At 42.9% G+C, this 16,878-nt stretch overlaps 1 protein-coding gene and 1 pseudogene across 19 annotated transcripts in view; one reads left to right on the plus strand and one right to left on the minus strand.

Annotated features, from left to right (window-relative positions):
- Window positions 1-283: 283 nt before the first annotated feature.
- Window positions 284-2,197, plus strand: LOC101056795 (protein FAM106C-like; annotated as a pseudogene).
- Window positions 2,198-5,533: 3,336 nt separating this feature from the next.
- USP32 (ubiquitin specific peptidase 32) overlaps window positions 5,534-16,878 on the minus strand; it is a 214,314-nt gene continuing 202,969 nt past the window's right edge. For all 19 annotated transcript variants that reach the window (XM_063799084.1, XM_063799082.1, XM_063799080.1 and 16 more), the window contains 5 exons: window positions 13,741-13,932; window positions 11,457-11,745; window positions 9,616-10,040; window positions 8,849-8,941; window positions 5,534-7,732 (listed from right to left, as the gene is read on the minus strand). In XM_063799084.1, coding sequence (XP_063655154.1) covers window positions 7,559-7,732; window positions 8,849-8,941; window positions 9,616-10,040; window positions 11,457-11,745; window positions 13,741-13,932 — 1,173 coding nt within the window. In that variant the 3' untranslated portion in view covers window positions 5,534-7,558. The remainder of the gene's footprint in view (window positions 7,733-8,848; window positions 8,942-9,615; window positions 10,041-11,456; window positions 11,746-13,740; window positions 13,933-16,878) is intronic.

Raw genomic sequence — 16,878 nt, forward strand, 5'->3', positions numbered from 1 at the left:
CCCCACTCTCACTTCAACCGGAGTAACTCCAACCTCATCTGCTTTAGCTATGGGTCCTTCAGGTAAATGTGGCTGGAATGGCTGGAAGAAAGGGTCGGGTCTCAATGTTGTTTCAAAATAAAAGCTGAAGACAACTGACCTAATGCAACTCGCTCAATATTCACAGGGGGAACCGAGGCGCGGACAAGGCAAGTGACCCCCAAGGTCATACAATTCTGCCAAGTGCTGAGCAAACACTGCGGACTGGACTTCTGGTCTACTGCTTTCCATGGCATCAGCTAAGATGACTGCTCTGAACCTGGGGCTGCGGCAGCCTCTGATGATGGCCGTAGGTATCTCCTACTCCACTCTGGAGGCTCCCTGCTGATCCCTAATGTGGAAGTCCCCCTCTTCCTCCCCAATTTGTAATCCCAGTGGGCACTGGGGTTTGGCCATCAGCAGCAGAGGATCCTGCTACAGATAACTGAAGGGTGGTACTGAAAAAACCATCAGATCAGCAGAGAAACCCCGTCCCCTTATCCCCAAGGTCCTTGGACAACTCCTCCAGCCAGTCACATTTTTCCTTCCGGGGCTGCACTCAGCTGTGACTGGGCTCCTCTCTCTGGCATGCCTCCTCCCTGTCCAGAGCTCTTCTAGGTTTTCCCCCTTCTGCCTCCTTTTTTCTTCCTCCTCCACTTCCTTCAGTCTTCTTGGGGCATTTCAAGCCTAGCACCCATCTGTGAGTTCCTCTTGGGCTTGTGGTAAGGTCTAAAGTTTGTTATCAAGAGAAATTCCAGCCAAAGTGGATTGTGAATATGAAAAAGAGAGAAATTACAGCAAACAGAACTTATGTTTATAATAAAATGGTCTAAAATAGATACATATGTGCCGTGTGGTGGTGGCTCACACCTGTATTCCCAGCACTTTGGGAGGCTGAGGCGGGTGGATCACCTGAGGTCAGGAATTCGAGACCAGCCTGGCCAACATGGTGAAAACCCGTCTCTACTGAAAATACAAAAATTAGCCAGGTGTGGTGGCTTGCGGCTGCAATCCCAACTACTTGGCAGGCTGAGGCAGGAGAATCACTTGAATCCGGGAGGTGGAGGTTTCAGTGAGCTGAGATAGTGCCACTTCACTCCAGCCTGGGCGACAAGAGTGAAACTCCGTCTCAAAAAAAAACTAAAATAGGCCGGGCACAGTGGCTCACGCCTGTAATCCCAGCACTTTGGGAGGCCAAGGTGGGTGGATCACCTGAGGCTGGGAGTTCAAGACGAGCCTGACCAACATGGAGAAACCCCATCTCTACTAAAAATACAAAATTAGCTGGGTGTGGTGGCTCATGCCTGTAATCCCAGCTACTCAGGAGGCTGAGGCAGGAGAATTGCTTGAACCTGAGAGGTGGAGGTTGTAGTGAGCTGGGATCGCTCCATTGCACTCCAGCCTGGGCAACAAGAGCGAAACTCCGTCTCAAAAACAAACAAACAAACAAACAAAAAAACTAAAATAAATAAATACATAAATAAAATGGATATGTATTTATACAAACCATAGAAAAATGTTTGGCAACCATCCCAAGATACCTGACAATGTGAAATACTTTTATTACAACTGGCCTGACCTTCAAAGGCCTTCACAGCTCCTGCCTTCCTGTTACCGTCTACTATGTTCCTCGTGCACCTTCCACTCAGCACAAACAGGCTGCATTGCCTCTGAAACGCATCACTTGAATCCTGCCTCTGCTCCTTTGTCCATCTGAATCACCCTCTCCACATTTCTGACCCAGTAATCCTAATCTCACTTTATGAGGCAGTTCGCTTCCCTTTTGCATTTCCCTGGGGTACACTGTCAATAGCCTAGTGTCTGATGTCATCAGTCAGCACTTCATCAGAGGCAATTATGTCTACAGAGCTTTTGGCTAATTACTGTCACTCCTTACATGTGTGCATATGCATATCATCTTTCCCTAATGAGACTGGAAATAATGATTCATTCCCTGGAGCAGTGGTTTCCATAAATGACCAACCCACAGACCAGTGCAAACTGGCTGTGAAAGAGCTTCCTCTGAGGAACTTATTAGAATGCAGATTCTTGGACTGCATGGGAGAGGAGGATCTCATAAATCTGGGTGTAATAGGCACAGAACATTAGGTGTAATATGGGCAGGACTCTGGACTCAGCATATCCAACAAGCTGCTGGCTGATTCCGATGATGCCGATGAATTGCCAGGTTGGGAACTGTTGCCCCCAGAGAAACTAGCAGAGAGCTCTGTACGTGGTAGGTGCTCACTCCCCTATTGTTTGGGTGTATGCCTCCTGATAATGAACTTGAACATAACATTATTGTTATATTATGCCTGTATTGTTTCCTTAAGTGAGGGAAGAATGCTTTTGAGTACCTAATAGGTGGCAAGCTCTGTGCTTACTTACATACATGATCTATTCCTTTTAATAACCTTTGGAAATGAAGTGGTATTTTCACTGGGCGTTAGAAATCTGAAAACTTTCATTTACAGCTGTTGCAACAGCAGAACTAGAATGTGACCTCCGACATAATGGGCTCAAAGTCTATGACCTTTCTGCTCACCAGAGGGCATGAACTGCTGGTTTGTACCTGGCTTGCAGATACCTTCTTTGGGCAGCACAATGTTCAAAGTTAAAAAAATTTACCAACGCTTCTAAACTGGATACTTTGTATTAATATCTGGGTTTCTGGCTTCTCTTCATGGGAAAAACAAAACAAAAAAAAAGGTTTGGTGAACACTGGGGCCCACATTTCTGCAGGACAACAGTCACATGGAGCCTTTAGATGGGCATGTGCCTAGAACACACTAGAGTCCCCATTGCTCCCCATTCTCTTACATTCTATTCCCAACCAGGTTCTTATAGGCCTGGGTTTGTGACTGCTGCACACTTATCTACTCTCTTGCTTCCCACTGGTCAGGAAGTCTGGCAAACTTAAAAGGCCTCTTTTTGTTGCTCTCTCCTGTATGGATCTCTGATCATAGAGGTGTGTGCATTTCTGACTTTGTGATTTCAATACTAAGGAAGCCGTTGGTACATTATCAAGAGAAACTGGGATCGCTGCTCCCCAACTTACACATTCTGGTGTGTCCCAGTAAAATTCTGTATTCAGCCTCCAAACTAGCTGGGAAAAATGTGGCAAATCATCTACTTGCTCCAATTCAATGGTGTTTAGAAGTAAGAAGTCACTGTGAGCAATGCCACCAAGTGGTGGAGAGACTCCATGCAGAATCACCACCTTCAGCCAGGGAGGCTGGGAGGCCGAAGACCTCTCTCAACGCACAGGGCCATTCAGAAACTAGAAACAAAATGCTTGCTCATCTCCCTAGGCCACTCCTTCCGAGGCTTTTTGAGACAAGGTCTCACTGTCACCCAGGCTGGAATGCAGTGGCACAATCAAGGCAACCTCAACCTTCTGGGTTTGAGCGATCCTCCCACTTCAGCCTCCCGAGTAGCTGGGATGACTACAGGCATGGGCCACCACACCCAGCTGATTTTTTTTTTTTTTTTAGTAGAAATGAGGTCTCACCATATTGCTCAGACTGGTCTTGAACCAGCCCATTTTTAGCTTTTTAAAAGACAGCCTTGGCCAGCCATGGCAGCTCACACTTGTAATCCCTGCACTTTGGGAAGCTGAGGTGGGCAGATAGCTTAAGCCGAGGAGTTCGAGACCAGCCTGGGCAACATGGTGAAACCCCATCTCTACAAAAAATACAAAAATTAGCTGGGTGTGGTGGCGCACATCTGTGGTCCCAGCTACTGGGGAGGCTGAGGTGGGAAGATTGCTTGAGCCTGGGAGGTTGAGGCTGCAGTGAGCCATGATTACCTCACTGTATTCCAGCCTGGGCAACAGAGACCCTGTCTCTATTTAAAAAAAAAAAAAAAGTGTGAACCTAGGAGGTGGAGTTTGCAGTGAGCCGAGATTGCGCCACTGCACTCCAGCCTGGGCGACAGTGAAACTCCGTCTCAAAAAAAAAAAAAAAAAGGAAACCTAAAAACAGACTGGCACTTAAAAGAGTTGTGCTTCATTTTTTGACTTTCTGTATTAATTTTCTGTTTGTTCCTTTCCTTAAACAAGCTGCCACTGCTGCTGATTCAACATGTTTCATTTTATACATTTTTTTTTTTTTTTTTTTTTTGAGACGGAGTTTCGCTCGTTTCCCAGGCTGGAGTGCAATGGCGTGATCTCGGCTCACTGCAGCCTCTGCCTCCCGGGTTCAAGCAATTCTCTTGCCTCAGCCTCCCAAGTAGCTGGGATACAGGCATGCACCATCACGACCGGCTAATTTTGTATTTTTAGTAGAGACGGGGTTTCTCCATGTTGGTCAGGCTGGTCTTGAACTCTCAACCTTAGGTGATCCACCTGCTTTGGCCTTCCAAAGTGCTGGGATTACAGGCGTGAGCCACTGGGCCTGGTCCATTTTATACATTTTTAATGTGTATTCTTGTTTTTGGAAAATGTGAACAGAGGACTATTAAACTCTTTTAGCATCAGAATAGCAAGGAGGTAAAAAAACAAACAACAAAACAAACAAAAAAAACCCTCTTTGTAAAATAGGATTGAGTATCGTTGGATTGAGCACTTACCAAGAAACTGTGCCAGGCATTTGTGTCCTTCATTTAATTCTTACAAGCCTGAGTGTTCGGTATTTTAATTTTATAGGTGAACAAATAGAAGCTGAGGGTGAAGGACCTACAGCTGTCACCTTCATCTCTTCTCAACACTGCCAACTGTCTCCTTGGATCTCCCAGACAGACAACTAGGGACATCTCTGGTTTCTCGGTGCTCCCTAGAAACCTAGGGTCATTTCAAGGCATTATGCAAATGAGCTTTCCTTCTCTTCACCTCATCTCCTGATCTGCACAAAAATGACCGTAGGACCCACTGTAGGTACCAATGTAGGCACCAATCCTCAGTTTACCACCTGCTCTCTACTTGCTTCCCTGCCATAACTTTCTAAAAGGGATGTGAGCCATGTTTAAAGTCACCTGGTCACTGGAGGGATCTTGTTCTACCCTCTACATCAGTGGTTGCCAACCTTTTTGGCACCAGGGACTGGTGTTGTGGAAGACAATTTTTCCACGGACTGGGGGATGGGGGGAGTGGTTTCAGGATAAAACTGCTCCACCTCAAATCATAAGGCATTAGATTCTCATAAGGAGCACACAACCTAGATTGCTAGCAGGCACAGTTCACAATAGGGTTCGTTCTCCTGTGAGAATGGCATGCCGCTGCTGATCTAACAGAGGCAGAGCTCAGGTGGTAATGGGAGCAAGGGGGAGCGGCTCTAAATACAGCTTGCCGCTCACCTCCTGCTGTGCAGCCCAGTTCCTAACAGGCCACGGATGGTACTGGTCTGTAGCCCAGGAGTTCGGGAATCCTGCTCTACAGAGTTTCCAACCTCAGAGATGAAGCATCCCCTCTGTAAGTCAGAAAGAAATTATTCAAGTAGGAGAATTAAAACAGGATCACAGAGAGGGAGGCTGAAGAATTTGTCTTTCTGTGTTTACTTGTATGAGGAAAAACAGCACATGGAGGCATCCACAGTATTTAATTTGTTTGGATAATAGTTACAGATAAACAGGTACACCCCATATACAATTACCAATACTTTTTATACAGTTCATATTTCGGTACATCAACACTATTTTATTTACACTCTATTTATGTACATTAACATCTTTCTAAAGTCAGTGCATTGTCAACAAGTTTTATACAGTAATTTACAAGGTGAATGTAGTTAATAGTTAATTTAATAAATTTTCTGCTAGTTCATGAATTAAAAAAATTAATTACAACCAGTATAACAAACACAGATCAAACAACATTAGTAGATTGAGCTACCTGCTTAAATAAAACATCTGTAAAGAAATTATTTAAAATCTTCCACTTTTTAATGGGAATGGACAGATTTTATATACTGAAAATCTTGAAACTATAAAGTATGCATTTTGTCTGACTTTATTACATTAGACAATTTAGGCCAGTCCTACCTACTTGCAATTATATTTTTTCTGAAAAGTATTTCAATTTAGGTAGCCATTTAAGATAACCTTTCCAAATGCTCTGAGAACCAGATATTAATAGTTACTGGCCTCAGATATCAGAACACAAATACTTAGTTACATTGGTAATTACTATCTATGAGGAAGAAAGGGTAGTGGAATCTGACAATTAATGAGAATCAACTTGCAGGGTCTAAATGAATAAACAAAGACCAAAAATAAGGTGAAACATTTCCTTCAAGTATATATTAAAAAACTACATGAAAAAAATGCTACCTGAAATAAATAATATTTATACTTTTGTTCCAGTCTTGATTAGAGAAAAAAATGAAGTAAGCAAAGAAACATAACTTTCGATGACTACTGTAAAATTTAAAAAAAAGACAAATATCAAAATAAAAAAATTAGTGGACATGCAAACAAAGCAAAACTAAAGTTGACTTCCTAAAACCACCAATTTCATTAAATACACTTATGAACTCCTAATGTCTGGGATGTGTTTTGTTTGTAATTTATAGCCCTTAGAGCCATCAAATACACACAAGCAAGTTCATTTGCATGTGTTCTCTCTTTTTTAAAGTGCAAGACAAACACGGAAAAGAACAACCACTAATTGTGAAACGTGATCTAGCTCCAATGCCACTTACCTTCCCAGAAGCTCTTGTTGCAACAGGTGCATGTGAAGATGGTGCAAATATTGGCAACTGCTCCCCTTCCCTCAGCATGGGTGGGGCCGGGGGTGCAGAATACATTTCTGAGGATACTTGAAGTATCCTAAATGTAAGATGCCTCCACTGGGAGGGCCATGGTAGCTGGATTTCCCAGGATGCTGTTTCTTTCTACTGGGTCTCCCACAAGGCTCTGGGTGGAAGGCATACAGCTCTTAAGAGAGCCTCCCTTTCAGACTGACCACTATATGCCCCTGCCACCAATGACTGGTTGTGTCTCAAACATAAATACAACGGCAAAAACAAAAAGCAAGAAAGACAAAGAAAGGGTATGGAAACAGTTTAAAAAATAAATTGAAAAATCCTCGTCCATGCCTTAAGAATCATTTGCACACCTTCGTGATCTTGCTTTCTCCATCTTGTCAATATAATGGAATAAAACTTCAGGAAAAAGGAGGTAGCATATCATGTCGTCCCTAGACAACATTATAATTGTTTGTTTTTTACTTTGACTCCAAGGAAATCTTTAATATTTGTTATGATTATTGGTAAACTCTATACTCACTACATATTTGTTCATATCTGGACAAGCACAATTGAATTCTTATTTGGTCCCAGGTGGCTGGTGCCAAACCTTTTGTTTACAGGCTAATGGTGGGATCTGCCTGAAAGTTCTCTATCGGAGAGCTTGTATGAGACTTCAAAATAAAATGATTACTACTCTTAAAGTTAACTATTTTAATTAGAATTTTTATTTTGTGCTTCAGGGCCACAGGATAAAATAACTACATTTAGCTTGCCTTTCAGTGACGCTTTTGCCAAATGTCAGCTACAAGGAGTCATCTCCCTCACCGCCAAGCTGTCTAGCAGCCAGAGTGGTAGCTTTACTGTAACACACAGTACTTTTTGTAATCAGACTCAAAGTCTTCATCCATACTGCTTGTGTCTGCCATCTTTTTGCCATCAGTCTTTGGCAGAAATTGTGCATAGTCTATCCCCTGCTGCTCATAGAAAAGAATGTAGGCAGAGTCGGTGTCAATTTCATCCGGGTGAAGTTCCTGAAAGGGCAAGAAAAACCTTTAACCAAAAGCCATCACGACTATGGCTCTAAATCCTTGCCAGGAAAGGGAAGACCAACCCTCTGTAATTACTAAACCTGATTGCTTCCAATAAACTCACTAGTTTGGCTGTCTCACACCTGCCCCTTTAAGATGAGCCCCATTATTTCCAATGTTTGCTTTGGGGAAAATATTTTGACCATAGACAAGTCAAAAAAGAATGACCTAAAACCTCATCAAATTCTATTTATTTATTTTTTTGAGATGGAGTCTCGCTCTGTCACCAGGCTGGTGTGCACTGGTGCGATCTCAGCTCACTGCAACCTCTGCCTCCTGGGTTCAAGCGATTCTCCTGCCTCAGCCTCCCAAGTAGCTGGGACTACAGGCGCGTGCCATCACGCCTGGCTAATTTTTTGTACTTTTAGTAAAGGCGGGGTTTCACCATATTAGCCAGGATGGTCTCGATCTCCTGACCTCATGATCCGCCTGCCTTGGCCTCCCAAAGTGCTGGGATTACAGGCGTGAGCCACTGTGTTCGGCCCAACCCCATCAAATTCTGACAGTCTAGAAGATAGGAGTTTTTGCATTAACTACCTCCTGTTTTTTTTTTTTCTTGAGACAGAGTCTTGCTCTGTTGCCCAGGCTGGAGTGCAGTGGCGCAGTCTTGGCTCACTGCAACCTCCACCTCCCAGGTTTAAGCCATTCTCCTGCCTCAGCCTCCCGAGTAGCTGGGATTAGAGGCACGCGCCAACACGCCCAACTAATTTTTGTATTTTTAGTAGAGATGGGGTTTCACCATGTTGGCCAGTCTGGTCTTGAACTCCTGACATCAAGTGATCCACCTCCTAAGCCTGCCTCAGCCTCCCAAGGTGCTGGGATTACAGGCATGAGCCACTGCACCCAGTCAACTAACTCTTTATTTTTCCTCACTACTCATGTTTTCATTCCCTACTCTGCATATAACTTTTGTTCCTTTAATACTGACAGCATCTATATATTGATTCTAACAGAAATATCTATTTCCTATTCAAGAGATAGTCCATTATTTCAACAAATGTTCCCCAGTTCTGTTGATATTCTGTTTCTAACTTTCATTCAAAGACTGAGAATGTTTACCTTACAGCTGCTGTCATTGTAACAGTACCACTTGCAGTTTGGGTTTTTGGCATAAGTGACGTAATGGCCCCCACCCAGAATTCCTGAATGGCACTGTAAGAGATAAGAGAGTGGAGGTATGTTAGCAGTTAACTGTACTATGGCCAGGGTATAGCACTAGGATCTGAGCAGGAGAACACTGATCATGTAAATGATCAGCAGGTGAAAAAATATTTTAGAACCCTCTAACTTTTTCTAAAACCAAAATAAGCAAAAAGCAAAATACAAAAGTCATAAGCTCTAAGTCTTGTGTGGATAAACAATCATTTTATAATTGTAATTACTATTATTATTATTATTATTTTGAGACAGGGACTTGCTCTATCACCCAGGCTGGGGTGCAGTCGAGTGATCACAACTCTCTAAAGACTTGACCTCCTGGGCTCAGGTGATCCTTTTGCCTCAGCCTTCCAAGTAGCTGGGACCACAGGCACATGCCACCATACCTCGCTCCATTTTAAAATTATTTCTAGAGATGGGGCCAGGCTGGTCTCAAACTCCTGGGCTCAAGCGATCCTCCTGCCTCAGCCTTCTAAAGTGCTGGGATTGATTACAGGTGTGAGTCACCACACCTGGGCAGGCCAAGATTTCTATGTTAACTTTGTCTATCACTAAGCTCAATGCTAGGAAATAAGCAGGACCTGAAAAAAATACTTGCTGATGAATACATGAAGACAAGTGAACAAAACACAGACCACTCTCTGAAAACCATATAATAAACCACTTACCGAAATTGCATATAGATTATAAATAGGCTTAATACGAGTATCTTCTCTTTGGTCATCAGTGCTGTCTTCTTCACTGTGGTTTCCAAGCTGACCATTGCTGTAGCCATTGCCACATGCTTCATGCTCATAAAGGAATCCATTGGCCAAAGCTACCTCGTGGTCCTGAGGAGTGACCAACTCTGGTTGGCTGCCCCCCAGCACATGCCCTCGACTCAAGGCGTCAGCCAGCTCACATATCTGCCCAGCCCCATTTTCTTTGCTGGCATCCAAGTTCTCTTTACTACTTGACAGTTTATTTTTGCTGCCAATCTGGGGCAGCCGGAGCCTCCCTTTGCTCCTCCCCAAAGTCCGTGGGCTGCTATTAGGGCTGCTGTTTTTGCTGGAGGGACAGCTGGTTCCACTTTTTCTTGATGAAGAAGGAGAACCTGGGAACAGGACAGAAGAAAAGATTCACAAATTCAAATGCCACAAAGTAAGCCAGCCCCAAATGCTACCTCTGAGGTTAGCTTCACAACTGTACACACAAAGGTAAAGACAGGGCAGTCGTGACTGGCTACTCTTTAGTTCCTATTATGTAGCCAGTAAGTTACATTTTTGTCTTCTTCAATGCCAAGTCCCTATAAGCAACAATGTCCTGAAAATGTAAAGTACATTATAGGGACTCAGAAAATAGCAGAAAGATGATTTATGTCAGATTCAGTTGAAAAAAATCTAACTATTAGAGTAAGGAGTTTTCCAAATACATATTCCTCTCCTTTGTAAAATTAGACAAAAAATGTGACCACCATTTACTGAGTACTTCCTATTGTTAGGCATGGTACTGGGAATTTGTTGCTGTCCATTGTTACCTCTATGTCTCACAAAAATCCTGTAAGGCTTTAAACTTTTTGGTTATAGCCTCTTACCCATACCCCCTTTTATACCTTTAAAAATTATTGAGAACCTTTAGAACTTTTATGTGAATTTTATCTATCAATATTTCCCATATTAGAAATTAAAACTAAGGAATGAAAAAGTACAATACATTAGCACAGACTTCACTGTCAAAGTGACGATATTATTCCATGTCATGTTATCTCTCACACCATTGTACATTTGTGAGAGAATAAAAGTGAAAAGGCACATATTGTCTTAGTATTTTTATGAAAATAGTTTTGGGCAAGGCACAGTGGCTCACACCTGTAATCCCAGCACTTTAGGAGGCTGAAGCAGGAGGTTCACTTGGGCACAGGAGTTCGAGCCCAGCCTGGGAAATATGGCAAAGCACCATCTCTACAAAAAATACAAAAATTAGCCAGGTGCAGTGGTGCATGCCTGTAGTCCCAGCTACTCAGGAGGCTGAGGTGGGAGGATTGATTGACCCCAGGAGGTAGAGGCTGCAGTGAGCTGTGATCTGTGTTGCACCACTGCACTCCAGCCTGGGTGACAGAGTGAGACCCTGTCTCAAAAAAATAAAAAATAAAATAAATTAAAAAAAAAAGAGTTTTGATCCTCTAGACCCCCTGAAAGATGGGGAACCTCAGAACTTTTGCTATAAGGGGACAAGATAGCAGCTACCATTCCTGTTTACCGTATATCAGGCACTGTGTGAAGTGCTTTACTCTCCATGTGTCACTCTCAACTCCGTAAACCTGGCATTATCTCCATTTTACAGATGAGAAAATAGATTCAGGGAGGCTGAACCTCTTGCTAAAACTTACATAGCTCAAATACAGATAGGTCTGATTCCAGATAGGTTCTTTCCACCCAACCAACCTGATGTTCCAGAACAGAAGACAGAGAAACATATGTAGCCTACAGGAGTCCCAAGAAAGCACCTGCATAAGGCCCCCAGGCCTCACCTTTCGGGCTGCTGATGATGTTAGCGCTGAGTGAGGATGGGCTTTTGCTCAGGAGCACGTCCTCTTCCCCAGCCGAACTCTGCGCATCCACTTTCTTCACCTCCCTTGCCAGAATCCTGGGCTCAGAGAGCTCATCCCCCTGGGGTGTGAGTGGTTTACGCTGGCAGAGAGCCGGGTCTCTTGGTACCAAAAAAGCACTTGGATCAAAACTTTCCCGAGGAAATTTGACAATTTTCTGTGATTTTATCCACCGACCATTTACAAATTGAAATCGCTTAAGGTGAATAATCTGGAGAAGTAAAGGTAGAAAACATCTGCATTAAAGGGTTCTGAAGATACAAAATTTACATGGAAAAAACAAGTCAAATACATGTGAATGTTTGGGAATATATAACAGAACATTTACTCTTCATTATTTTTTAAAGACTTCAAAAATATGGTTTCATAAAGGCCTCTACATAGGCCCCAGTGCACTGGTGTGCTTGTGCACACACACTCAACTCAGCAGTGTGGCACAGCCACGTGACTGCGCAGTGGGTACTGCCTCCAGGCTCAGTTGCTCTTCTAGAGTCCACAAAGGGTTAGCCTAAGCTTCCACTCTCCACAGAGCCAGAAGTTCACCCTCTCCTGAAGTTCAAATTCACCACATTGTACCCCTTGTGGCAGTTCTCACATCACACTGAATTGCAGTTACTGGTCTACATGACTGCTCTGCTTGTTTTATGTGATGATTATATGAAAATATATACTTGTTAAAATTCATCAAACTGGATATTAAAAATCTATGCTTTTAATTGTATGCTAATTATACCTCAATTTTTTTTAAAAGGTCTCCCCGTCAGCCAGGCGCAGTGGCTCACGCCTATAAACCCCGCGCTTTGGGAGGCCAAGGCGGGTGGATCGAGACCATCCTGGCTAACACAGTGAAACCTCATCTCTACTAAAAATAAATAAATAAATAAATAAAAAACACACAAAAAATTAGCCAGGCGTGGTGGTGGGCGCCTGTAGTCCCAGCTACTCAGGAGGCTGAGGCAGGAGAATGGCATGAACCCAGGAGGTGAGGCTTGCAGTGAACTGAGATCGTGCCACTGCACTCCAGCCTGGGCGACAGAGTGAGACTCCGTCTCAAAAAAAAAAAAAAAAAAGTCTCCACCTCCTCCCCACCCACCTTGTCTCCAAGCCTGCCCCTTCCCTCTAGTTCCTATCTGTGGAGCTAGCTAACAACCAATGTTATTAATTTCTTGTGCATCATTCCCTGGGAAGCTGTTCTGGTCTAAGAAAAACCTACATTCAGCTTCACAGAGTAGTATGACAGAGACATGAATAGAATAAGAAAACATGGCTGGGCACGGTGGCTCACGCCTGTAATTCCAGCACTTTGGGAGGCCAAGGTGGGCAGATCACCTGAGGTCAGGAATTCAAGACTAGCCTGGCCAACATGGTGAAACCCCATATCTACTAAAAGTACAAAAATTAGCCGGGTGGTAGTGGTGCATGCCTGTAATCTCAGCTACTCAGGAGACTGAGGCAAGAGAATCACTTGAGCCCGAGAGGTGGAGGTTGCGGTGAGCTGAGATTACACCACTGCACTACAGCCTGGGTGACACAGTGAGACCCTGTCTCAAAATAAATAAATAAATAAATAAATAAATAAATAAATATCTGAATTAAAATATGCCAGTACCTTACAGTTACACTGATCTTAATGAATAGGAAGATTTGTCACTTCAAACTCTCCTGACAAACAACAGGACAGTCTCCTAATCCATAAAGGGAGAAGGCAGAAGTAAATTAAATCTAAAAGAACACACAGGCCCTAGTGCACTGGTGTGCTTGTGTACACACACTCAACTCAGCAGTGTGCCATAGCCACATGACTATGTGCAGTGGGTGTTGGGGGCTCCAGGCTCAGTTGCTCTTCTAGAGTCCACAAAGGGTTAGCCTAAGCTTCCTCTCTCCACAGAGCCAGAAGTTTACCCTCTCTTGAAGTTCAAATTCACCACGTTGTACCCCTTGTGGCAGTTCTCACATTGCACTGAATTGCAGTTACTGGTCTACACGATTGATCTTCTAGGTTATAAGCTCTTTAGGAAAAAGAACTACAAAATATTTGTAGAAAGATTCATCTCTGTATTCAACATAAAAAGCTTGTACAGAAAGTGTTTTAAACACTGCTGCAGGAAAGGTCTTATTCTCAAAAATAACAAAACCTCCTGTTTGTTCATGTCTTCTTTCTTTTATGCCAGATTCCTGCTCTCTCAGAGGCAGGACTGTAACATACCAGGATGGGTGGAAGCCTCCAGAGATCCAGCTTCTTTGTTGCTAAGCAGTGGGTCTTACACTTGGAACAGTAGTACATCTCATTTTCCCCTAGCTCTTCCTCACTGGTGAAAGCACGGAGACAGCTGTCCAGGTTGATGGGCTCGGCTTGCGCTCGCCGACTCTGCTCCACACTCTCATGCTCATCTACAACCTGCAGGTAGAGGGAACAGGAGGAAAGGGGTGCGTGGGAAGGCATTTAAAGTGGTGATCTAGGTATGCATCAACCTCTTGGTCACTCACCCTTATTTTACTCTATATAAGGAAAAAGAAAATACAACTGGCTGGGTATGGTGGCTCATGCCTGTAATCCCAGCACTTTAGGAGGCCGAGGTGGGGTAATTGCTTGAGTCCAGAGTTCAAAACCAGCCTGGTCAAAAGAGTGAGACCCTGTCTCTGTAAAAGAAAAATCTAAAAATTAGCTGGGCATTGTGGTACATGTCTGTAGTCCCAGCTACTCAGGAGGATTGCTTGAGCCTGGGAGGTAGAGGTTGCAGTGAACTGTGATTACACCACTGCGCTCCAGCCTGGATGACAGAGAGAGACCCTGACTCAAAAAAAAGGGAAAAGAAAACACAACCCAAACTAGAGTCTGAGCAAATACAGCACCTATACATTTATTCACAAATGTTACATCGGTAACATTCTGGATAAAATTTCTATTTATATGACCATAGCTTTTCTTGAAAAATTTTTGAATGCTTCAAAATGACAAAAACAAAAAGAATTGCATTTATTTAACAACTTTGGAATCCTATAAGGGATTACATGTGAGCTGGCCCTCAAGCCAGGGGTGCTGATAGTAAGCCATTTATTTTTAATCAGAAAGCCAGAGCATTATTAGTATGCTGCAGACTTTACAGAGGCTAGGAGAAATAACATGAAACACAGAAACCAGAGCTGGATGAAATAAGGGCACAGAAAAGCTCACCATGAGAAGACAACACAGCAGAGCATGAAACCCCACAGGGTACAACTCATTTGCATCTGATTCCATGTAACACAGAGTTATCAGAATACCAAGTCTATAATTATCTGTCTCCTCCCTCATGGGGCCTTTTTATCTGAGATGGCAACAAAAGGAAGAGCAAGCTCAAAAGAGTGTGCTGCTTTTGTTGAGAAGGCCCCTAATACTCACCCAAACCTTTGGGGTCCTGTTAATCAGCATGTTAGGCTGTGGAGCAAGGAGGAGTTAAGTATAAGAAAGGACAGAGAGCAAAGAATGGGCGGGGTGCAGGGATGTAAGTTGGGGGTGGTGCAGAATGAAGAAGAAGGAGAGAAGGAAGGATCTAGAGTGCAACAGAAAAGAAACAATTTTTTCCTCTCCATGCCTGGCTGCTACCTGACAAACAATCAAGAATCATAGAGCTGGGATCCTTCTGTTTGTCCCTCTAATGTATGGGAAGGTGGGTGAAGCATCAGGGTTATGAATGCTACCATGAGACTTCACACAGTATATATTTGTGTCCCAAAGCAGAGCCCAGACCACAAGGCCCACACTGACTGCCTCTCTGTGGCAAACGTCACATATGTCCATCACCCACCCTATTTATTGCTCCTCCCTTCCAGAGGTGAACTTCCTCCATGAATTTCCCTTCCTGAAACTCATGATGGGAACATTAGGCTGTCGGAATACAAATTGGCACAGCTCAAGACATTCAGTTTAGAATGGGTTTTCAGGTGAGACTTCTTCCCTATATGAGAGTCACGAGGCTCTCAAATGCTGCTATAAACTAGCAAGGCTGGGTTTGATAGTGCAATTAAGGTTCTAGCACTGCATAACTATTCAGGCTAAAGAGCTCATTTAAAAAGGGGAACTTAGAGGAAAATTCTTTTTTTAGAAAAGGAAATCTGGCTTGGACTTGGGTTATAGACTTCTTTTTTGAGTACAAATTCTGTAGTAACAAGATATTAACTGTCATCATCTTTTGAACTGGTCACTCAAGGAAAAAACTGATGTGCTTCAAAAGGAAACATGCTGTATCACAGTTGTTGGAATGAGTAGAAAAAGGGGTGTATCATATACGATAGTGTTTCCTTTCTCATAGCCAGTTAAATATTATCTCTATTATCTCTACCAGGAATACTTTATGGCCAACCACAAATTAGAGTAAGCTAGTAAAGAATGTTGATTTTTATTGACTATATTTTCTGTGGAACACAGGCTACAGTGCTAGATGAAGACAGGGAGGAAAGAAGGCTGATAAAAAACATATTTGTGGACTGTACTGACAATAATTTCTATTTATCAGTAAATTTCCCAAAGTGATAAAGATTCCCTTTACCTCTTGGGATCTATGCTTAGATCCTCTACTATTGTTTAAATAATCTATAAATTACTTATAGGCACCCTCTTCTTTTTCAAAGTTGCTTTAAAGCTCATCTTTAACACAAAACACAGGAAATGAAGTAATAGTTTTCATAGAAGACTACTGAAAAAAAGAGAGTGGCCTAAGAATTTGTCTAGCTTAATTTTCTTTTTTTCTTTCTTTTTTTGTTTTTTTGAGACAGGTTCTTGCTCTGTTACCCAGGCTGGAGTGCACTGGCGAGATCACAGCTCACTGCAGCCTTGATCTCTTGGGTTCAAGCAGTCCTCCAACCTCAGCCTCCCAAGTAGCTGGGACTACAGGTGCACACCACCACACCTGGCTAATCTGTGCATTTTTTGTAAAGACAGGGTGACATCATATTGCCCAGGCTGGCATCCAGTTTAATTTTCTACTGAGGAATCTGAGGTCCAAACAGGAGAAATGTAAAGGATAAGAGTGATTGCCTCTCTGTTTTTTTCTGATTACTAGGTATAATATTCATGTTGGAAAGCAGAGAAAAATGTTAAAAGGCAGGGAATCCTTTTATATTCTTAATTATATTCTTACTACAAAGGCATCCACTGTCAAAATATTGGCAGATTTTCTTCTGTCCTCTTTCCTAAATAGTATTTTTTCAATATTGAAGGTATTATTTCCAGTATATGCAACTTTATGTCTTGTTTTTTAAAAAATGTTCACATATCATAAGCTTGTTCCCATAAATGTTAGCAAAAACTCCTGGTAATCATTTTCAACAACCGCATTCTATTTTATCCAATGAATACACCATG

The sequence above is a fragment of the Pan troglodytes genome, chromosome 19, assembly GCF_028858775.2.
Source record: "Pan troglodytes isolate AG18354 chromosome 19, NHGRI_mPanTro3-v2.0_pri, whole genome shotgun sequence".
Lineage (NCBI taxonomy): Eukaryota > Metazoa > Chordata > Mammalia > Primates > Hominidae > Pan > Pan troglodytes.